We start from the raw sequence: 24,244 nt of genomic DNA, 5'->3' as shown, positions 1-24,244 counted from the left end.
TTATCAGCAAAACGCTGTAGACATTTAAGTTAAAATCACTAGAGGCTTTCTGTATTATGTCTGATGGGAAAATATAAGCAAAATCCTTTCATGTGTGAGCAATCTATTAATTGAAATTATTCCGACGACTCACTGGGTCCTGAAACAAATCTAGTGATGAGAGCTATTGTCTGCAATAAAGAATAACTTTGACATTTAAGAAAAGACCACAGCTTCTTGAACTGCACTCATTGTTGCTTACAAAATGTGTCACATGCTATAATAGCCCAAAAAAACTAAGTGAAGTACAGAAGCGTGGGTTCGCTCATGTGCACCAGCTGGGATGCAGTGTTTTGTTGAAGCCCCGGGCTCAACAACATTCACCACTTGAGATCACAACACAACTGATCACTCCACGATTCAAGACACTATGGAAATAGAGCCTCGTTAAGCTAAATGTTTGTGAGCTGTATAAATGTGACACATGCATAACTGTGCTGACATACTGAATGAAGCGTCTGAGAGCTGAATGCTCTACCTGAATTTACAACTCATCAATGTGATGTCATTCATTGTTAGTTGAGTTTGCCATTTAATCCGACATCAATCCAAGGAAGCAACAAGGTGAGAACGAGTAACATTTTGAACTGCATAGGAACATATATATACGGAATATAGAGGAAATATATAAATTAGGACTTAACATTCATGGCTGCTTTTGCTTCTATTTTCGATTTTAATTGAAAAGTGCCTGGATGTTGAGATCTCAGAAACATCACACAATATGCTGTGCTCAGAGTATAGGGAGTTGCTCATTAGGACTCACACTTGCAGCTCTTAAATACAAAAGCCTTGTATGTATTAGTACCATTTATACATTATTTTGCCTAATCAGCCCCTTCCCAATCACACCTATTCCTATTTCAGTTTCCCTTCCACACCAAAGCCTGAAAATCCATCCGAGAACTCAAATGTTATCGACATCGAGGCAGAGTAATTTCATCTTTGTGCGTTTCCTTCTTTCCATTCTCTTCAGCAGATGATGCAACAGTGAAACTATGACGAGCAGCGTGGTTTTGGAGAAGGAGGCTTAGACAAGAGCCTGGAGTTACATCTGAGGAATATCCCATACCGTCGATACAGCCGAAGCCTGGCGACGGTAAGATCTCTAATCAGAGAGGCAAAGTACCCCAGGCATGTTCTTATACAGTAGCAATGCCACAAACGCCGCCAGACAATGCCAAGTCCAATTCACCACCGTGACAGCCGATGAGGGATTGAGAGGAATTGCGGTTTGGAGGATGTGGAAATAGGTGGGGGGAGGTTTAGGCGATGTGCAGACGACTGAGGAGGAATCTTCTGAATGCGAAAAGATGAGAGTGCCTCGCGTAGACTTATTCAACACAATTAGTTTGTCAATACGGGTATTTAAATAATTTATTACGATTTATGTTTGAAAGCAAAGCTTTTTTTACATTGCACTTGCAGTCTCTTCAAACGCTATCAGCAGTCAGCAAGAGCAAAGCGACCACAGTAATGCTGATTCTAAATAACCCCAATTCCTCCTGGTTCCTAAAGCCAATATTGAAAATACTAAGTTCAGAGGAATGACACTGACCCAGGGACTGAGGTAAACAATGCTCAAGTTGCAGTGTTGAGAAAACACATTATCCAGTGTCTCAGTTTGCGTGTTCACTATTGTTTGTGTCGCAGTAGATGGATTTTTTTTCTTTGGCATTTAAAATGCAGCATATTAATTAACAATTCAGTCACATATTTAACATTTTAAAAATAAAAACCTTTTAGCTGAATCTAATTGGTTTCGTATCGCAGTCCATTATATGGTGTGTATTATAAATGCATCTGTATTTTGAATTTGCGTTAGCGATTAGGGTTGCATATCTAATTACATATTGAATCATCTGAGAGGGAAACCATCATATACACACACACACACACATATATATATATATATATATACATAGTAACATATTGTCATATTGTTTTCTTGTCACTGAAATGCTCTCAGAATGCAGAAGTGGCTTTTTATTGTTACCCTCCTCCTTCTCTAACACACTTACCCAGGGATTTCAACGACTCGCCCCTTGGCAATGCACCATCTTTTTAAGGTCAGCTCTGGGTACATGGCAACCAAAGGTCTGTTTGAAGTGGAGGCCTTTCACAGAGTCTTTGTACTTAGCCATAGTTTGAGGAGGGAGGACAATGAAACGATTTTGGAAGCTGTCCCACCTTTGCTTGTTGTTTCGGTGTAAGGATCTCATTTAGAAGCTCGGAAGTCGTAATGAGGTCTGTCATAAAAGATTTACAATAGTCCCTATGAAACAGCCTTGCCAGCGTTGCTGGGGAAACAAACTGTCAGACTACTTCATTTGAACAGCATTGAACACAAAGGTGTCCTCAGTGCACCTTTAGACTGATACAGACATGCACATATATTGTACACACTGTTAAACATGTAAATATGCACATATTAAACATACGCACAGGTTAGTTAGAGCCTTAATGGACCATCACCATCTATCTATCTACTAATAATTGATGCTCAAATGATTGAGAGACCAGTCAGCTGGGATACCGATCTGCAGTCCTTGATAATCCAACACCTGAACAAATCTCCTCTGACCTTCCACTGTCAGTATTCAACACCAGGTGGCCCTCCCAAGAAGATGACACACGCGTGTCACATTAAAAACAAATCACGACTCCCATCTGCCACGAGGCTGCTAGCTTCTCTCTGCATGTAGTAACCTTCCCACAGGCTTACGCAATAGCCATGAGTGGAATAACTAATGTCCCCACTAGGAGACTCACCAGGCACATTAGCCTCATTATATGGACTAAATTAGAGGAACCATACTGTGCCTTCCATGCAGCATTTTTTTGTACGTATATAAAAGGTACATTTGCAATACTATGTTTGCAATATTTAACATTTCATATTTAACTACAATCTGAATCATTTGTAATAAAACAAAAAAAATCTGACGTTCTAAAACCTTGGGATAGAACTATCAAATTACAATGGACCATTATCCTATGATATCTGTATTGTTGGCATCTTCAATAAAAGTGCTCCTTTGTGACATATTCCCTCTGCGGACTGCTGGACATTTTGTGAGTTGTAATGTCGTGAGGGGGATTTCTGAGAGTGACTAACAGGGTTAGAACTAGGTGTGACATTTTATGAATACCATAGCAGGCTGAAGAGCCTCCTGAGTGCAGCTATTCAGCAAGGCGTAACTGTCAGGGTGAGGGCTTTGGAGCGGTTGCATGGATTCAACCCACCACATCAACAAGTACTTTGAGATAGTCTTGGAATGAGATGGTATCCAAATAAATTAAATTGAGCAGGATCCAGCACATCCTTCTGCTATTGATAAAAAATAATTCTATGAACTATTTAAGTATTCAAAGCATCTATATTTCATTAGCCTGGGTGGGATTTTTTTATTATGACTCAAATCATGTTTTTCTCCAAAATAATCCCTCCTTTTCTAAAACAACATACCAAGTTGTCATTAAAACAACAACAAAATAAACTTCTAAAATGTCTTGTTCATCACTTATGCTATTACAGTTACAGAAAATACAAAAGGAATTTTGCTTGATTGATTGATTGATTAGTGTTCAGTCCAGATTTACACTCTTATGTAGACAGCAAGCCATGGACAAATTTGCATATGTTCCACATCCAAAATATGAAACAATCAGATATTTTTAGCCAGGTTCCCACATATAGCTGCATCATATGACAGCCCAGACAAAACTTGTTTTTTCAAGCCACAAAGCAACTCAGTAAGTCTGTGGCATTGTGGGCGGGCTTTGAGTAAAATAGTTTGTAGGATAATTCAAACTTGGTTTGCATTTTAACAAGACACCCAAGAACCCTCCTTGAACAAAACATCTTGGCAGAATACAAATTACTTTGCAGTTTTTTGCAGGCCGTCCTTGGGGAAGCACCGGGCATAAACTAAACCCTTGTACCTGGGGGAAATTTATGTTGTGGATCTTTGATGATATTTGCAATTGGATTTTTATTGCAGAGCTGATGAATGTAATAAAACAGGATAATTAACAGAGAAGAAACTGATTACCTTATCAAAAGTTATTTTTGTTCATCTGTGACTAGAGTTACAACCTAAGGACAAGCAGATATACAGTATACAGTATAGTCAATGTACTGTAAAAACCAACACACTGTAGTGATCATATTTTAACAGTGTAAAATGAGAGAAAAATATAACACATAACATAAATGTTCAAGAGAACGAACAATAATTCTACAATAATTGTATGCTGGATGAGAATTGATTTGTAGAAAACATTGTACAAACGTGGCTGTTAATTTCCCTACCGCCCTGAGATCTATTTTTGTTTAATTTTTCAAAACATGGACTGGAGCAGCTCTTTGATGCTCTTTGGTGTTATTAGTCAAGAATGATCAAAGCTGAAGAGTGAGACACCAGAGGACGAGCTAGCAGATTAGCTGGGACAAAGACGCCTGGGCAAGACCTTCAAGTTGCAACACCCAAAATGAAGTTGACAGGCCAAATCCTATAAACATTAAAATGTGTAATTCATGAGACTGTATCCGAGCTAAGACAATAGATAAGCAAAAGAATGCTATTTAAATGCATCTGAATAATGCATGCCACCATTACTGAACAGTAGTCAAGTGATTTAAGGTGAGTGAAATGCAATAATGGTTTTCCATAAAAGCACTTTGTACCATTCTAAGGCCATTAGCTTGGAATAATGGATCACAGAAGTTTCCTTTCACACTGAAGTTCACACCAGAAAAACACATCTTAAGTGATTTTTATTTGAAAATATATACATAATTAAGCTGTCCCTTTAGTCAATGTTGTATTCGGGCCAGGATATGGAGCGTCATACAAAAACAGGCACAAAAAGAAATCTCTCATTCCTTTTATTCAAACTTCTCCTTTTGTGTGGAGCGTCTTCAGCAAAATGAGGTGTTTCGTTCCCCATAAAAGCTGAGAAGTGAGACGTAATTGCTGTTTTTGGTCGACAAATATAGACAGTTTGAATGCACACCAAGACGGCTGCACAAGGGTCCTTGCGGAGCATCAAAGTAAAGGTGTAGAACAAAAAGCAACTCACTGCAATGCAATGTCCTTGCATTCCACCCAGGCAGTGCCATTGAAAGACATTCTTGGATCTTGAATAGGCCATTTACTTGTTTCTTTTATATATATATAAAGAAACATACATATATATATATATATATATATATATATATATATATATATATATATATATATATATAAAGAAACATACATATCTATATCTATATCTCTATATCTCTATATCTCTCTCTCTCTCTCTCTCTCTCTCTCTCTATATATATATATATATATATATATATATATATATATATATATATATATATAAAATAAACATACATATATATATTCAGAAGTGTTTGTCTGATATCTCTCTCTCTCTCTCTCTCTCTCTCTCTCTCTATATATATATATATATATATATATATATATATATATATATATACTGTATATAGGTAGATCGTAAATATGCACGAGGGTATACGGTCACACTCATACAAATGAAACTGCCACACTACTGACAAGTGAAAACAATGGTGAGGTAAGAAACCTGAAACAAATGAAGGAGGTTTTAAGATATGAGTTAGGATATGATGAGAAGAACAGTGTCAGATAAGATCCTACAGCACACCGTAATTTTTTTGCTCCTTTTAATTCAAACTTTTTTTTAATGCTTGGTGGTTTATCTACTTGATGCAATGACCTGCCTCTGGGAAACGGAGCATAGGTCGGCAAGAAGTACTGCAAGGGGGGGGGGGGGGACCCAGGTTTCAAGGTTCCAGCTGGTGTGCACATATTTAAGATATACAAAGTAGTGTGTAGCATGGATTATTAATGTTTAATAGATGATTTCTGTCACTAGCTTCTGTCAGTGCTAAAAAAAGTTATTGCGGTCATACCACATTCTCTTGCACTGCCTCTTTGAAGGCCTGATTTACACCTTTGAAGAATAACCGCACGTGTTTATTAGGCTGTAAACTATATGATATCACTGTACTGCGATGAAACATCAATTCTGGTGTTAAGATTGACATTTCTTACCAAATAAAATTATTTCATGGTTGAAAATGGCTCAACACACAATCTACTGTACTAAATTAGCCCCAATCCTGCACGGCCAATTCTGAGATTGAGTGAACCGTTTGGGACTAATCTATCTCATAAAATAAAGAATGTTAACATAATCTATAATCAGACACCCATTCTCACTCCTCGCCACATGGCTTTTACGTTGTCCCTAACCAGTGTTTACAATCACAGCTCAGCACATCACACAATCGGGTGAATCAGTGCTAATGACTGATTATCTGGCGATAGCAATTTGCTTTTGAGTGTGTAGATGAAGCATTAAGTGGTTTCATTGTACCCATTCAGACACTGGCTACTCCGCTGTCTTACGTCAGCCATGTTTTAATGCTATTATTATACCGGTTACACTTTTTTCAAAATTATGCAGTTGCACCTAAAATGTGCGATAATTGTAATTGTTACTTTGTCCAACATGTTTGTACATTCAATCTAGGCTTACATACGCTTTTAAAGTTCATTTTAGGATTTCCCCCGGTTTCAGTACAGTTTGCATTACTAAAGACAAACAGAATACACCTTGTTTGACCTTCATCATCAGAGAGCAGTTCTCTGTCTGAGAGATGAAAATAAGGTATGAAGGTGTTGATAGAAACAATTATTACTGTTTGCAAAAACATTCCTATGAAAGAGACGCAGCCTTTAATACACAATGAAAGCAACATGTGGTTCAACTCAGCAGAGTGTAGATATCTTTGTTTCATTATAGAGGTTTGTCTTTAAAGTATTCAATAATGGAGATTGTGCAGTATGCATACACTGCATGCATTAATGTAGACATAAGTATATCATGTACATGTATTATATGCTTATATGTAGATGTAATCATTGTAATATTTATGGTGATATTTTGTACATACTTGAACTGTATCCTGCACATATACAGTACATCATTTGAAAGCTGCAGCACTTCCCCCCTCCTCCCTCGACTATGAGTCAAATGCACACATCTATTATTCTTCCTCTCCTCGTACAATGTGGCTAACAAGACCAAAGGAGAAGACGTGCTATCGCCTGTCAAGAGACAAAAAGAGTCTGGGTTGTGCCAAGTGAGGGACTATTTTAGAATGTTCTTTAATTGCTGCTTTCCTGGAACATCGACCGTTGAAAACAAGACAGGTGTTGTCCACATGTGCAGATATGGACCTTACCATCAATGGTGTGTAAAAAAACATCAACAGGTGTGATAATATGCTCTGGATTTTAACATTCTTCAATCACCCTTCTTGAGGTAATTGAGGCTATTACAGTCGTGTTCAGTGGCTGGTGTTATTGGACTGCAGGTGTGCTGTGGCAGCGTCTTATTGCACAGTACATTTCATTACATTACAGTACAGTACATATCATTTATGGAGATGTGAGTAGGAGGCAAGCTCCTGAAAAGGACCATTCATGCTCAAAACCTATTCCTAAGTAAATAAAAGTGAACAAAAAGAAGCCATACAAGGTGTATCGAAACATTTTTGCTTATATAAGTATTTCTTACAAATTGATTTTTCGAGCAATCCCTCTCACTGAACTGCAGGTGAGTGAACATTTTAAAGACCATTTTAAAGTGAGAAGCCTGAGAACACAAGCTGAAGAGACCAAAACACACAACTACATGGGGTTCATGATGTTAATGCCTTGTTTTCTCTGAAACAAACCAAAACTTTATTAAATTAAGTTTTGTTTTCATGAGTCACTGCATTGTGACTGTTAGATCTGTATTGATGTCGTTTCCCCTCTTCTTGAACCATCAAGGACTTCTTTGTGCCTCTATGAGCCAAACTCGTCCTAATTGGGCACAAGTGAGCAAGATAAGTGGGCAGGCAAATAAGAAAGGCGTAAGAATAGAGGTAACTGTGGGAGGTTAGCTGGGCCAAAGATGAATGTGAATCTCATACTAATTATTCCTACACAGGATGAGACATGCCTTCTCAGAACACCATGGGAAAGAAGAGGTGTTATGGAGAGTGGGAGTGTGAAAGTTTAAGTTTTGACATAATGCTAATTCCAAACAGCACTGACAGCCAGGAACGCTGCAAGAGAAAAGGAGAAGAGGAGGAGGAGGAGGAGGAGGAGGAGGAGGCAATGCCAACTACATCTCCTTACACCGTCGAGAGATATTGTTAAGAGAAGTGTTATTTGTTTTATGAAACGTTTTTTGGTAATGTTTGCTAATCAGCATTGTGTTCACAACACCAGGGTGAGGAAAGCATGCATACTGGGCATGCATGATACTTGTTCGAGGTAATGAGTACTTTTATAGAGGCTTTATGTATAATAATTCCCAGTAAACAGCACTTGGGGGCAATTAGAGAAAAGTATGGACAGGCTGTAGTTGTACGTGTGCGGACAATAAATTAGTAAAAAGTGCTGTAAATAAAGCATTTCTGAATGTTTTATTTCTTTTTTTTTTCGTATATTCCCCCAAGACCTCTGTGGTTGTGTCACAGGTTCAAAGAGGTTTGTGGTTTTTTACCTTGCTTGGAAGGAATCTAATTTGCCAGCGTGCTCTGGTTGCAGCTTGAGTAATGGTGTGGCTGCTTTATAGGAGGCACAAGCTTTCAATACACCTGAGGAGCACTTTAATTTAATCCGACTCATCAAGATCAATAAGTGTGGCTGAAATGTGATTCTGTAGACATACAACCCGTTAATAGGCTTCAACGATTTTAGAGTGACCGTTTTCTTCAACCTCATTCGCACTTTGGAGCGATACTGGAAATCAACTCTTATCAAGCCAGAGAGCCCGAAACAAAGCTCTTAAGTACACCAACAGAAGACTAAAAAGGAATAATATGAGATAACATGTAACATGACACAAACCTTTCCATACAGTGTGTGGTGAAGTGCACAAGGAGAGCTGTGCAAGAAGAAGGATATGGGATGGTGGGAGTAGAGGGGTTCCCAAAACTCAGAAGAAGGCGGAGTTGAGGGAGAGGAGAGAGGGTGCATGATCATAGCCTATATTTTGAAATCACTTACTTCTCCATTAGTTTGATTAATGGGACCAGCCCCACAGTCCGACAGAGGCAAGGGGCTTGAAAAATGATGCAATTACTGCTTTTTGAATAGAGGGCTGAAAAGGCCTGCTTGAAAGAAGGATCTGGAGGAGACTCTACAGGACATCCTGGACAACAGACTCCTCCTCTTCATCCATCTCTTCCTCCTGCCACACACCCTGAAGCCTCGCAGCAATGCCATCACCCCCCCCGAGAACTCTCTCATCAGGCTTAGTGGCATGCCTCACTGGTCCTCTCTAAACTGGGAGAACGTACTATAAATTGTGATTAATATGCGTCTGCAGCATCTTTCAATGTTTGCGTCGCGTTCTGTTTAACACTCAGATGATGCTCCACTCAATTCCCTATTTGCAATATTTTTCATATAACATTTTATTTGTGAACAAATATGTTCAGAGCATTCACACTGCTGATAGTACCGTGTGATGCAATCCGAAAAGACTATAATGTAAGCCTCTTGAGTGATCAGCTGTAAAAGAAATGTCTCAAGTGCCTCTTGTGAAAATGTTTCAATAAAACATTATGACCGTTATTGGCGAAGGCTTTGAAATCACATCCACTTTAATTGGGTGGCAATAATTAGACATGATGCATTCAACAAAGGAAGCCACTATATCCTCTGTTCATACCTAATCTAAAGTGTTCAGATCCGCGCTACATAAGAACAACAGAGAATTATACGGTCTTCCTTTTAGGTGGGTGTTTGATCCAGTGTAGGTTGGAAATGAAACAACAAAGAACAACAATTTTAGTAAAAGAGACACACAAATTGATATAGGGCAACTGGAGAAACGCTTTAAAGATTTACAAAAGTATCAATCAGAGGACATGAACCTAGATGAAACCCCATTGCTCAGTTCTAGCTGCTTTATGAAGCACTTTGCACGGGAAGCAGTCTACAGGAGATTGAGCAACAAATTGGTCCATTAAATTCAACTTTACCAATTAGCTCAATTGCACTGCCTAGAAAATGAGAGGAAGAGATACAAAACTAAAGTCAGAGAAAGGACATGTACGGCTGAAATCCTACCTATCTTTATAACCTAATGCATTGCAGTGTTCAGCTGAAATACAGCAGGTACATAGAAGAAGAAAGGGTAGGAAAACCTTGACTTTTATTCTGCAGTTCTCAAATGCCACCTACTTTTTGTCGTTTTGGATAATAACCTCTCGGTTGTAAAGAGGATTTGCAGAGGCGTTGCTGATCATAACTGTAATGAGACAGCACATGTCTGTTTTCTGAGAGAGTCTGGGAGGCCCTGCAATTTCTAAGTGTGTTTGCGGGTCAGTGTTTAGCAGGTCCGTCTTTCAATCAGAGGATCGGCCGTTCGAACCCCGCCCACGCCCTAGTCGATGTGTCCTTGAGCAAGACACTGATTGTAAGTCGCTTTGGATAAAAGCGTCAGCTAAATGGAATGTGATGTTTATTTACTCGGGGTAAAAACCGCAGACAGTCACGATGCCCTTGGTTGAATGTAGCACCTCAGAGACCCTGTCATGTTATGCCAGGGAATGTGCCTGCATGCTTGCCCATGTGTGTGTGTGTGTGTGTGTTTATCAGGAGATGTGAAACCTGGGGATAGAGAAAAGGAATAAGAGTGCTTCAGGAAAGCTGTAGGGATGCCCTTCTGGAGAAAAGGGACCAAGCATTTAGAAGGGTAGATGTTTGGAAGCAATAGTAAGAAGAAAAAAAACTTCACAGATTCATAAAATCTATTTCTAACATGGCCCAAATTTCAATTTGACAGAAGGTAGTTGGCACGACAATGTTGAAATATTTTTAGCCCTACATTTAAATTAAATATGAGATCACGGGTAAGTGTTGGCACAAACGCATCAAGTAACATTCTTGTGTGAAATCCGATGTTCCCATGTGCTCATTTATGCATTAGCATTTACAGTGATTCTCTCCAGAGTGCTCTTTGGGTTTTTACATCAAAATCAGTTAAGGATTTTATTCAACACTCTCAAAGCAAAGTAAATCCGCTAATGTAATTGTAGAAGCACTCAGAGACTTATGAAACTCCCACAGATTAGTGGGAAAAACTCTTGTCAGAGTTGATGACCTGTTGTCCAAATAATAGCCTCATTGAATGATTGTAGCTATAATTCATACTGGCCATGATTATGGATACGTGGGTATTTATAGTCTTACCATCTACCTACGCTAGTAAAAAAAGACTACAACTTCAAGCTATTCAGGTTATTTCCTGAAGACATAAAATAGCCGATAGTTGAGAAAGATACTAACAAATTCCAATATAATATAATTTATGCTACTCGTATACCTTTGGAAAGTCGCCCTTTTTGAAACTGCACACTTTCCTCACCGAATAATGCCACCTGCATATCTTTACATACAGTAGTTATTTATAAATGAGATACATCCAGTATATGGTCATAGCTTTCATATGTGGGTGTTAAATAAAACCGACTTGTGAAGGAGACATCAAAGGAGCATATGAATATGCATGTGCACATGTTGAATACTCACTCAAGAGCAAAATAAGGACAGGAATAGGCTTAAGTAAAACCGGTAAGAGAAGGGTAATAGGGAACATGAAATGGAGTTTGTATTTATGTTATTTCCACTGAGGCCTTACTTTGATTTCACATCTTCTCCAGAGCTTTTGGGTTGCCATGCGCCGTGTGCTGGGTACCAGTACAGTACTTGGTTTCCGAATGGTTGGCTTTGCAATTACCCTTATAACCCTTACTGTATTTAGAGTGTGCCACCTGGGAATAGGGCAATAATTCTGAGCCCACAGCAACAATTTCACACAGACAGAACTTTCCGATAATATGGTAGGCTTTTGATATAATTGCGTTTCATATTCTGCTGCAGGGAGATACATTTACAGACAAAGTAACTGTGTTTTCCTCGTTCCAATTAAACAAGAATATGAACTACTGGAAAAACAATACCAAGAAAAATAATGAAATTAAGCATATAGTGTGCTCCGACACTACTGCTGGCTAATGTACTGAAACAAAAAGAAAACAGCAAGCTCAGAGAGAGCAACTCTGCTATTTAAAGCACCTCTGACACTTATGTACAACTCTAGAGGTCGACAGATAAATGAGATGGACTGCAGCGGGTACTTTTTACGAGATGAACCGCTTTCCCTCCTGGAGAAATAAAAATCGCCCAAGAGGTTTACCGTTTCAATAATGCTAAGCATGACTCATAATCACAAACATCAATCAAAGTTTATCACCCTCTGTCAAGGCAAGACTTTGTTTAAGGTGCTGCCACTGAAATGCATAAACTGAGTAGGGTTTTTGATACACCCGGCTGTACTAAACACACTGGGCCCGAGCTCAAAGGACACGGTTAGAGTGGTTGCGGAGGCCAGGAAGCTATTCAGCTACTGTCAATTGTTGTTGACATTATTTTCCTCCTCCTCATCATGATATTCACTTTTACCCCCTCTCTACATCAGTAATGCAATGCTAAAGTTATTTACCCTTTGAAGGCCCTTTCCCACATTTCAAAAAGTCCCCTGACATTGAGTAATGTGAAGGTATAAGCCATCCCTTCAAATACACCGCAGTTTTAATTCTCCAGCATTACTTATGATACGGAAAATTATTTATGAAAAGCTCTTTAACTTCATCAGATGATTCATACGGGTGCAAGTAATAATAATCCATCAAGTAAAGAGCATGCAAACTGCCCCGGTTTGGATACACAACCATTTCTCTTGATTATTCCGCCCTGCTATGAAATATGTACCTGAAGGTGTTTTTTAATTTTAATTTTGTTGGAGTAACAACTGCGCTACAAAGTGCTGTGCTCTTGGAGGGAACGTATTGTATGCTTACTGTAGGCAAACGCGTTCTGATTATTTGAAAGTCACGGAAAGTCACATTGATCGCGGGTGGGAGGGACCATGGATTTATTTTACCTTTCAAATTGTTTTGTTTATTTATCATCACGCAAAGTAATTCATGTTTTCTCTGTGTGCACTACACTTCCTCTATGATAACAGCAGTTGGAAAACAACTGTGTGGAAGCTATTGTTTTGCTTTAAGGCAGATATGGTATTGGACATTGTTTGTTGATGTATACATGGCTGACACATGCACTTACACATCTGCCACTAGTATTTACCAGCTGCGACAGCTCAAATTGTGTGTCTGTGTGCGAGTCATCATAGTAAAATGTGCTCCCGCATAGCGGGAATTACCACAGAAGAGGTGTAGCATACTTTTCCAGGTGTCTGTCTGTCTGAATGGATTGTGTCACCCTGTAGCAAGCCAACGGGCGTAACCGTCAACTTTACAGATGTGTAGTTCAGATTTGAAGATGAGAGGTGTCTTTGCAACGGGAGCAAAGGAACATGTCAGTAGTTAAGATCGAAATGAAGGCCAAGTGCAAAGATGGGTGTGGTTTGTGCTAGGGCTCCAGAAAAAGGAGGCTAGGAAGTGGGGAAGGAGAAGATGCAAATATCTGGTTCTGAAAGGTGAAGCCAGTGCAGAAGTCCCTCAAACCTGCATTCTCTCCACTGTCCAACAGGGGGCGACTCCTGTTTTCAACAAGATGTCTGATTGTATAAACGTCTATGAGAAATTGATATTATTTCCCCCTTTAATTTTTAACTCCAGTAAACATTGAGAACACAATTTGTGGTGCCAAACGCTAGTTGCAAGTCCTCTTTAATACATGATGTTCATTTAGAAAATGATGGTCCCATTAATACTAAAAAAAAAATACCATAAAGCTTTAGAGCGTGGCTACTTTGTGATTGACAGGTCGAGAGCTACACTACGAGAGCCGTATATGGCGTCTCTACTACGGTGTCACTCCTCGACAGTCCAAAAATGGTCATTTCCTGTTCACTGATTGCAAAGACAAGATGGCGATGGCCCAATTTTAGGATAGCGATGGCCAAAATGGCTCTCTGCTGGGGCTGCAAGGGCGGAAAGACAAAGTGCCCACGGAGAGAGAAACATGAAATCATTAAGTTGGGAAAAAATAGTCTGAGAAAAATAGGAAATGTCTTGTAACAAATACAGGAAGGGAAAGAGATACAAAGAGAGTGAGAAGAGGAGGAGACAGAGGGCAGAGGAGGATGAGATGTAGGACAATGATAGATCGTTTTCTGGCAGGCTCAATTTGTCACGCTGTTATTGGGAGGAAAAAGGAATAGAGGAGCAGCAGTGAGGTTCAGAGGGAGAGCACAGCGGTCCAGAGGTGGGAGAGTTAAGCCAGGAGGGGGCGACAGGCAGCGGAGGGTAAGTGAGATAAACTCCACACACCTCTTCACCTATGGCCTTCAACAGATGATCAGTGAGGTTGCAGCGCTCTGATGACTCCATCTCAATGAGCAGTGCTCCACCGCACACTGCTGAACTAGTTTATGTTTACACAAGATTTCAATATGTGCGCATTAGGTTTGCATGCATGTATTTTCTTTTCTTCTTTTGCAGGTTGCTGGTGTGTTGTATGGATGAAGATGCATTGTAATTATTAAATTGTATTTATTAAAAGGGGCATGCAATGGTAATAGCAATCGGACCATTATAAATAAAGTATTGAGCTGTTATGTTGAGAAATCTAGAAATGTTGGGATACTTCTGCGTACTGGAAGTAGGGAGTGTCCATGTTACAGCTACATCGTTGACACACGAAATACAGTTTCTCAAGCAAATATTTGAATTAGCGTCCTTGGTTAGCCTTTTAACTAATAAAACATATTGCAGCTTTACATAAGCTCGGAAGGAAACTCATCCATAGAAAATATGCAGAATAGCAAAAACTTGCACATTTCATTATGTGAGAACTTTATCCTGTAATTCATAAATAAGTGTACAAATACATTTTCTTTTTTAAACAGCCCATTATATGGAAATTATCAAGGTAGAGCTGGAGCACAACTAGTATGTCTGAAATGTAAATGAGGACACTTACCATTAGCTGAAGTGGATTTCTGTCTAAAGAATAATGCAATCAGTAAACATGATTAAATTCTCTGACTGCGCAATTTTGTCTGTTTATACAGTGCAGATAATCTTGACACTGTATAGCCTCTCCTTCTGTGTCCTCTATTCAGAACTGTAGCTGCACTCCTCCTGCTAAGAACTGTCCGTCCCTTAGTTTGTCACCTCCGTAAACTCTCCCAGCCTCCCATTCCCAATGATGCCACTCAACCATTAACACGCCGTGGCCTTCATTCGTGCTCTGGGATAGTGAATCTCGACGGTGGTTGCAAGTGTGCTTTTTTTCCGATGGCATTTAAAACAAATTCCGTCTGAAAAATACTTTTGAAGCTTTGTAATTATACCAGGTCTAACTCATTAGCACTAAAGGAGGGGGTGTAGACAGAAGTGGCAGTGATAAATCTTGTGAAGGAATGCGGGGTGACGCAGTGAAGGTGTGCACGTGTTGTGGCATCCTTCTGCATGAGCGCAAAGGATGTTGTTTGTGCCAGTACTACGCTCCCCTGCACCAACACCATGCTCTCTGTGTCAGGTTAATGAGTCATGCTGGGATAAACACTTTCAGGTCATGGCCAGCTTTATTCCATCTGGGAGGGGAAGTCCAGGTGCCAAGACACAACTGTGCCACATTCAGGAATATTTAGAAACATGTACAGGTGTACAGGTACAGGAAACTAATGATTGTGATTGTTTTTTTATATCATATTTTTTATATCATATTTCAGTTTCTTAAAACTAAGAAATGCTGTCAAAAACTGAAGTAGGAGGAAAAACTGGGTACACATTGTATAGTATAGATAGGGGATATTAGCTCTTTCTGCTGAAAGGTGCTATAGGTGTCAAATCTGCAGATAATAAGTAGTATCATTTGAATAGAAATTCTGCCACTTTGTATAAGTCTGCTGTCTATTTATGCAACATTTAATAAATGGTATTCCCCTTTCACCGTGACATTCGAGTGGACGCGTTCTTAAAATTCCATATTTATTTCGCTCTGACTGACAAAACAGTTGTGAAGGACACAGAAATGTTACAAATGAGGGCTAACTGTCAAGAGGTGTGTAACGGCTTTTATGTTTGAAAGATGTGTGACGTGTGTGTGCCAGACTTGCATGCTCATATGCGCATATTTGTGTGTGTGTGTGTGTGTTTGTGTGTGTGTGTGTCAACAGCACTGAATTACCCATCCAAACAGCCATCATCCCCGTCCTTTTGCAAAGCGACCCATAATGGCATGTCAATTTAGACCGCTTGTAAATCACCGTCCACAAGCGCTGGTGACATTAAGACGTACGGGTCCTTGCCATCAAAACACATTTCCAAGCAACTGTTTCAACTGTCACAAGGGTCCATTTTTAATCAGCGATTCGTGGTCTCAAGCCTTGACAAGTGAATCTGCCTACAACACAGGAACCTTGTATGCATGCGGTCAAACAGATGGGATGCTTTTGATGTCACTCAGAAAAGATTTAAAGCGAGGTAGCGGTGGCAAAAGTACTTAGTATCAATACCGCTCTGTAAAAGTCTTACATTCAAGATCTCACTAAGAGTAAGACAGCAAAGTGTACTGAATAAAGTAATTGTAATTGTTGGGCAGAACAGTCCCTCTCAGAGAGTTGTATGATTGTATATTATTGGACTATTAAAACGAATTATTTAACACAGAAGCCACGTTTTAACACAGCTGGGATAGCTGTCACATTTCAACTACTGTATATATTGTTTTGACAGTTTAATCTCTAGAGCACTGTGTCATATTTCGATATCGATATCGATAACGATTTCTTTGTTGCCTATTCTAAAAAATAACTAAATGTAGAAGGTAAAAAGTACAATAGTTCCTCTGACATGTAGTAAATTAGAGGTATAAAGTTGCATATTGAAATACACCACGTTACTTCTAGCTCCTATCAGCCAGCCCAGACGCTGCAGTAAACTCAAGTTTTGTGTTTATTGGTGTTTGGTTAAAAACAAAACAAACAAACAAACCAGGAGAAGATAGGTGTTCATTTCTCAGAGCAATAGCTAACAGTGACTAAGATGTTGGGTCTCCTCCTCTCACGGTTGACCAAAATCCCCTCTGGTTGCTGCTACCCAGAAGCCTCATCAAACCTGAGCCACTGGGTCAGTGGTAATATTTTCATCACAGAGCATACCAATTAAAAAGTGAGTGCACACAACACAAAAAAATAGAAAGAATTATTAGCCGATTAATTATCAAGTCAGATTTGATGAACAAGCAAGCAAATACAAGTTTCATGTGACAGTTCTGCTAAATAGATGACCTTGAAAGAGTGCACAAATATCTCCTTAGTGATGGAATTTATATTATTACCCTTTGCATTAAATAGTTGGACGTTGAACAAGACGTTTCCGTTGGCAGAGAGAAAGTGGCAATTTAAGGAAACAGGAAAAATACTCAAGGGCAACAGCTAAAAGAAAGCAATAGGAATCCACTACAATCCACTACAGTCTAGCAGTGGAAGGTCATCATTCAGTCTCTTGAATCCTACAGCAGTTCTCATGGAGCACTGCTGACACGTCTGGGCATGTCTGCTTTAAACACAGCTTTTAATCAAAATGGAAAATACAAAGTACGGAAACAAACAAGTGCATTTTTCCAGGATAGATGCTTTTCAATCTGCGATATTTACTCTGCGAGTGTTTAATACAGTATGTCCCCTATGGACCATTGTTCAAACGTTTGCTGTCAACACAGCACTTCATTGGGTCCTAAGCAATACACCCGCCAAGTGTGAAGTCAAACAGATGAGCGGTTGTTGAGAAAAATAAAAAAAGATAGAGATACAGACAAATACTCATTACGTTTGTCAGATGCTAATTAGAAACAGAAAAAAAAGCTCCCGAGGAAGGTTTTTAATTCAAGTTCATAACGTTTCCAATCTAAGGAAAACAGACTGTACCTCCTTCCATCTGAACTCATTTAAAAACTGTCAAAATTAGATAATTTTTCACCTCATCCACATATGCAACCTGGGTTTGCATTCACACTTTCAAAGGGTATATTGAAATGCTTACAGCCATTTAAATTCATACCTAAATTATCTCTTCGCACAGAAGTCGTCTTTATCTACCGGTTTTAAAATCCTCTCTTTGTAAATAAGTACCGTCTATCAGATATAATACTCGCAGTTCCGGTCTCTCAGCACTCTTTTTGTCTCTCTTCGCTGCCGTCTCTTCCATTAGATTTCACCCATTACTGTTTCACACAGAAGTGCTTTATGTTGGATGAGCTCCCCACCTCATTCTCGTCATTGACCTTTCCTCCCGACATCCATCTCCCTCCTGTCCTGTATTTTTCTCCCGGCCATTGCATCCCTCTTATTTGGGCTCTCTTTTTCTTCCTGTCTCCCTCTCTTTACCCTCCTGCCACCCTGTGCAGCATCTCTTTCTCACTATCACGTTCCCTGGCAGCAGGCAGCAGCGCTTGTCACTCTTGTAGCTTGGGGTAGCTGCCTCACAGGGCAGACCTCACCCAGCCTCTCTCCTGCATCCATCAACGGGCCTGCACAGCTGGCATGCCAACTGACACCACCCATTCCGTTTCCATTCACATCAACACCTCTAGGAGGCTACTGTCCCGCAAGCACAGAGACGAAATGCAGTCGAATAAGAAGACATTCCACTTGTTTTATATTGCAAAAGTGTGAGTTTTGGTCTGTATATATATATATCTATGAGACTGAATGGATAGCTGCAACTTGGAAAAAATCGCTTTCTAATACACAACAAATGTTCAAAGTAATCTTAATAGACATTCGTCTTAATTGTAAGGCATACTATTTAGTTTCACAATCCACATTCAGTACTGGCATTTAAATTGCTTAAAGCATTTTAATCAACGTCGGTGAAAGTGAATGACTATCTCACGGAGCAAAAACCCAGAGAGTCAGAAATCTAATTTGTGTGTCTACAGGATTCATAGCTTAGAGCTGTACCGCTGACAGTTCATTGAGTGACTTTGGTACCTCATAAAATGTGTCACATTTTTGTACCTTAATTTGCATCGTTTTATATAAGTGATTTAGCAAATGCTCACTAATCCAGCCAAGGACGTAGAAATGGGACAGTTAAAAGCCTAAAATTCCTCTTTATGTCGCTCTAACAAGGCTTTCGTGACTAAAGAGAAGTTCCCCTATCAGAAAGGGAACAGAGAGTTGTTGGGTGTCAGGAACGGGGTGGCACTAAAGCTGACAGAAGACGCTACATCCTCTCATAGCCAAAGTGAACGAGACGCGAGATGGCAACTGTCTGGACGGGAGACGGCAGCGGCCCAGAATTTCAGCATAACACCGCACACACTGTCAATGACATACATCTTGTTCAAAGTATTAGAAATGACTTTGGCCTGAGAGTAGACTGGGGAAGTGACAACTGACTTGTGACAGAATATGTTACTCGGGGAAGTAGAGCGCTTTTAGAACGGAAGAGAACAGAATTTACTTTTGCTGATGCACTTATGTCCTTTAATGTTAGTCAGGTGAACATGGAAATAAAGAATATTTGAATATAGTGCAGCTACGTTAATACTGAACTGTTGGCCTGACAAGGGTTCATCTTCCCAATCCATATTGAGACATTTCCCCCTTCCCCACGACCTTGTAGAGGGATAAATAAGTAGGCATTGAAGGATTATGAGGAAAATGAGCCTCGAGGCACAGATGACCCACCCCCTCTACATAGGAACAAGACACCCAGACTGAGAGATATGCCTGAGTCATTTGTAGTCGTATTGTGTCTCCTTGTCGCCATTTTGTCTCCATGTTGTCGTTTTGAGGAGCGAGGGTCGATCTGAGGAGCACTGCCTTCCAGGAAGTGTTTTAAAAGCCGACGCGCCTCCTTCTTCAGGTATTTGATTGGACGCTGCAGCTGATCAGACGGAGTATCTGAACATCACATTTTAAACTGGAGTGAAGACAGATCACAGATTAAACTCAAGTTTTATATTGTATTAGTTTTCTGATTCACCGTTTGGTTTAAATATGTTCATTTTAGGTCTGAACAAAAAAGAAGAAAATTCTTAATTTATTAGAAATAATTGTCTTTTCATAATTTGTTTTTTTTTTCCATTGATAACTTATTATGGATACAATAAAGTCAGAGAGAGCAGGAGAGTCTGTCTGTCAGCAGAAACACTTTTAACATATTTTATCGTCATTTTCCATTCAGGCTAATCCTTCCGGACTGTCGGAGTTATGTCATTTCAATTTTGTCCAAATAATTCCAGTGTTCAAGAGAAACCATAATTATACTCTGGGCTATTTAAAAATGACTTCAAAATTAGAATTTCCAGTCATATAAGTGTATAAGTAATAAATAAGAAATTGGTCCGGCGCTTATAAGCAACAGAGCACAGTATAAATACTCTGTGCAGTTTGTTCAACAGGTTAAAGAAAACTCTATTCTGGCAGAGAGAACTGCATCTTTATTAGTATAAGTACAGTGATTTAAAGTCTCTCCAGCTTTTAAAGACAGAAACGGACGCAGCTTCACGTGACGCAACAGGGGGAAATGCATATGTCCTTGTTTTCTCTAAAGAGCAAGGAAAAGAAGCGAGTGAGGGAAACGGGGATGCAATTAAAGAGATGCACATTGGCCACAAAGAAACACAAAATTGCCTCATAGACATGCAAAATGACCGCAGAGTGATGCAAAACGACTACGAAGAGACACACAAGGTACATCCCAAGTCTCTTAAGGTAATCATGCATAATGTTGTGGCCGATGTGCATCTCTTTGTAATTGTTTCCGTGCCTTTGTAGTCGTTTTTGCAACATTCTGGGGTCATTTTGCTTTCAACGTCTTTGCAGCCGATGTGCATCTCTTTGTAGACCGGTATGCTTCTATGCAGGCCTGTTCAGTAATACATGCATGTCAGTGGCTTTAGAACGTTTAGAAGTTTACAGTAGAACAGAAATTAAGGAGGGGGAAAAAAACGATCTGAAGAAATTATGAAATACGAAATATATGACAAATTCGGAGAAGAGCCATAAACAGAGCAGGTCTCTATGGTAAGGAGCTATACTGATGAACGTAGAGTAGTTGTACTAAAAATACTAAAAACTGCCTTAATACATAAGACTATGAATCCTACTAATTAAACACATTTCTTCACACTTATGTTACCATTCAGTCGACTTCCAGTCACATAAGAAACTTTACTTTTTCTCTCATGCGAGACACTTTATGAGTACTTAACCCTCCAAGGCACCATTATCATTCTTTTATCAGATATTAGCATATTTACATTTTCTCCTTCAGTATCTCTCTGGTGGGGAGTGTGTACGTCCCTGACAACAGTTACTGTACCACAGTATTAATGAAGCTTCTAGGATTTAACTAATCTGGACCACTTGTAATATATTTCCATATTCACAGCTGGATTTGAGAGATATGCTCCAAGATGCCTCGTGTTAATTTGTATAAGGAAAGACGAAGAATATACCTGGCAAGATTTTATTAAATTTATGACAGTGTATGTGTGTGGAAGCAAAAACAGAAGACCAAAGTTTGTTATGAATACAACGTGTATTCACAACCTGTGAATTTAGAATAATTGTAAAATATATAGAAAAGGCTAATTGAAATACAAGGGAGAGTTTTGACTATTAGTTTCTGTCCTTTTTCTACAATATATTAGAACATGAGAAACACTGTCTACTCCCTCTAAATGGATATACTTACATCATAGAGTTGAGTAGCAAACATGACGCCTAGAGAGCTGACATGCCAACCATCATAAATGGTTATAAACTATTTATTTCAACATGGAAACGACATGGTGAAGAGCTTACTGTTAAAAAGGAGGTGTAACTTTTATCTATAACCCCGTGTCTACTGACCTGTATTTCAGGTCCATATTGTTCTTTTGAGGTGGACATCTTCAGTGTTGTCTCACTGTCTTTGCCAGACGAGCAGAAGATAAAGTGTTGGACTGTGACGTGTTTATTGGGCAGATCAAGACACTCGGGTCGCTTTAATGTTGCCGTATCTTTTACTGTCGTGAACACCGTCAATGCCAAGCGGGCGTGTTCTTCAATCAGGCCAAAGCACCATGGTGCAAAGTTATTCAACATGGTTATAATGAGTAAAACCCCTACAGATGATGACAGGAACATCTCCCACTTCTGTCTGCCCTTACTGTTGGAGAGCAAATGTGCTCTTTGTTGTCATTACATATAATATACTTTAGGTTTACTGGAATTCAAGGCAGTCATGGACACAGCAGTTCATCTTTTGTGAAGCATTTTGAAGAGAGGACAGCTGATTAACAAATTACTTTTAACTTGGTAAGGTGACATGAAAGAAGGAACAAATGTGTACTAAAGCTTGAGTTGGATGTAGTAACTACTTCATCTTCCCCTGATTCCAACTGTTAGAATTAGCAAACATGCTGTGGAATGGTGTCCGTGTTAGGATAGTATGACCTAGGGCTGCAACAACTAATCGATTAAATCTATTCTGACAAAAGTTGGCAATGAATTTCACCATCGATTAGTTTGGACGCATCGGACGTGACAATATCTCTCAAGGTGGAGGCAATTAGCCGGCCAATGCCACACCTTTGTTTCTGGAGCAAGCATTTGAAAAATGCTGAGGCAGAGATGATAGACGATAGAGCGCAGAGAAATGCAGAAGTAAACACGAGATTACAGGTTCTAATTTAAAACCGTCTTTTTTCTCTCTGTTTTGTGATGGATCATTGTAGCCTGACCCCTGATAAAGCTATGATAAAGCTAATGCTTGGTTACATTGATCCATCACAAAAACAGAAAGACAATGGACAGGAGGTATTTCTGTTCGTCTTTAAATTATTCTGTAATAATACGGTTGTTTGTCTGTCAAAACTGGCAAATCTGTCAATCCTTTATTTCAACAGAAACTTGAGTATTATCTGATCAAATATATATTAGTTTCCCTTTTATTCTCAGTGCATTGCTTCATCCCCAATACCCTTTTATTTTATTTTGTTAGATTTTTTTGTAATGTAAAATAACAGTAAGATGTACAATAAGGTTGTGTTGTAATCTATTGTTCATCAGATTAAAAATAAATGTATCAAAATTATAATCAACAGATCAGTCACACAAATAGTGTGTTGCAGCACTAGTTTGAGCTTAGAAAGATGAACATTATCTGTGGCTGTGCGTTGTTTGTACTCTGCCTGGGGTTATAAGCAGTGTGTGGATGTGTGCACTACACACAACTCATTTCACTGGCCGTGCAGTAAAGGCTGAGTGAATGTTTTACTATCAAGGGATATATTTGTAACATTTGATGCAGAATATTGGCACCTGAATGAGGTTTTTATTCTGGCCAAATCAATATCCAAGGCAAAACACACACAGTCTGATCTCTGCCATCTGCTTTGGGTCAGAACTCCACACGGTGGAGAAAAGCGTCTGAATCTTGTTTATTTGCTTTATTAAGTGAAGGTTCACTAGGGTGGTGTTAGAGTTCCAGGTGAAAGGGCGAACATGTTTCACTTTGTGGGTCATCATCATTCTTGAATACATGTTTTCTGTCTGTCTCTCTCCCCATCTAACTGCTTGTGTTGTTGATCGCTTGAAGTATTAAAAAGGCAATGTAGCCTACCTGGTGGATGAACACCTGCGCACCACGAGGACTCATTAGCAACACGGCCCGCCGCAGAGTGTCCCGGTACCGGTTGAGCTCCTCAGTGCGCATCGTGTTGAATAGGTCAGTGAAGACTCGGCTGATGTTGCGGTCCACCCTCTGCAAGGACACATCCAGACCCAGCCGAGACGCCTGATCCATAAAGGTTTGCAAACCCCGGATGTCTAAAGGAGGAGAAAAAATGACAGAGAATGAGTGATGTAAGCATACGTAAACACAAACAGACGGAGACAGAAAAGGAAGCATTTAATCAGAAGTGTGGGTAAACAGCCTGTAATTTCAGCAACTGCATGCACTTTATATCTTTAGGCTTTGTTCCAGGAGCTTTGAGGCAAGTTTCGTTCATTGCTTCTGATCTGAAGCGTGACAAAACACAACAAGCACTCCTGTCTTTCTGTTTCCTGAGGTTTACAGGATATGAAACGGCAGGCAGGTGTTGCTATCCCCAGAAAACAAAGTGTG

The 24,244-nt window shown here is 39.5% G+C and overlaps 1 protein-coding gene across 2 annotated transcripts in view; it reads right to left on the bottom strand.

Annotated features, from left to right (window-relative positions):
- Nucleotides 1-24,244, bottom strand: part of grid1a (glutamate receptor, ionotropic, delta 1a) — a 183,606-nt gene that overhangs the window by 40,918 nt on the left and 118,444 nt on the right. For both annotated transcript variants that reach the window (XM_034552247.1, XM_034552246.1), the window contains exon 4: nucleotides 23,741-23,946. In XM_034552247.1, the coding sequence (XP_034408138.1) occupies nucleotides 23,741-23,946 (206 nt within the window). The remainder of the gene's footprint in view (nucleotides 1-23,740; nucleotides 23,947-24,244) is intronic.

Source organism: Cyclopterus lumpus, chromosome 15 (genome assembly GCF_009769545.1).
Source record: "Cyclopterus lumpus isolate fCycLum1 chromosome 15, fCycLum1.pri, whole genome shotgun sequence".
In the NCBI taxonomy this organism is placed as follows: domain Eukaryota; kingdom Metazoa; phylum Chordata; class Actinopteri; order Perciformes; family Cyclopteridae; genus Cyclopterus; species Cyclopterus lumpus.
Note: the sequence above shows the minus strand (reverse complement) of the source record. Positions and strands in the feature narration are given on the sequence as shown.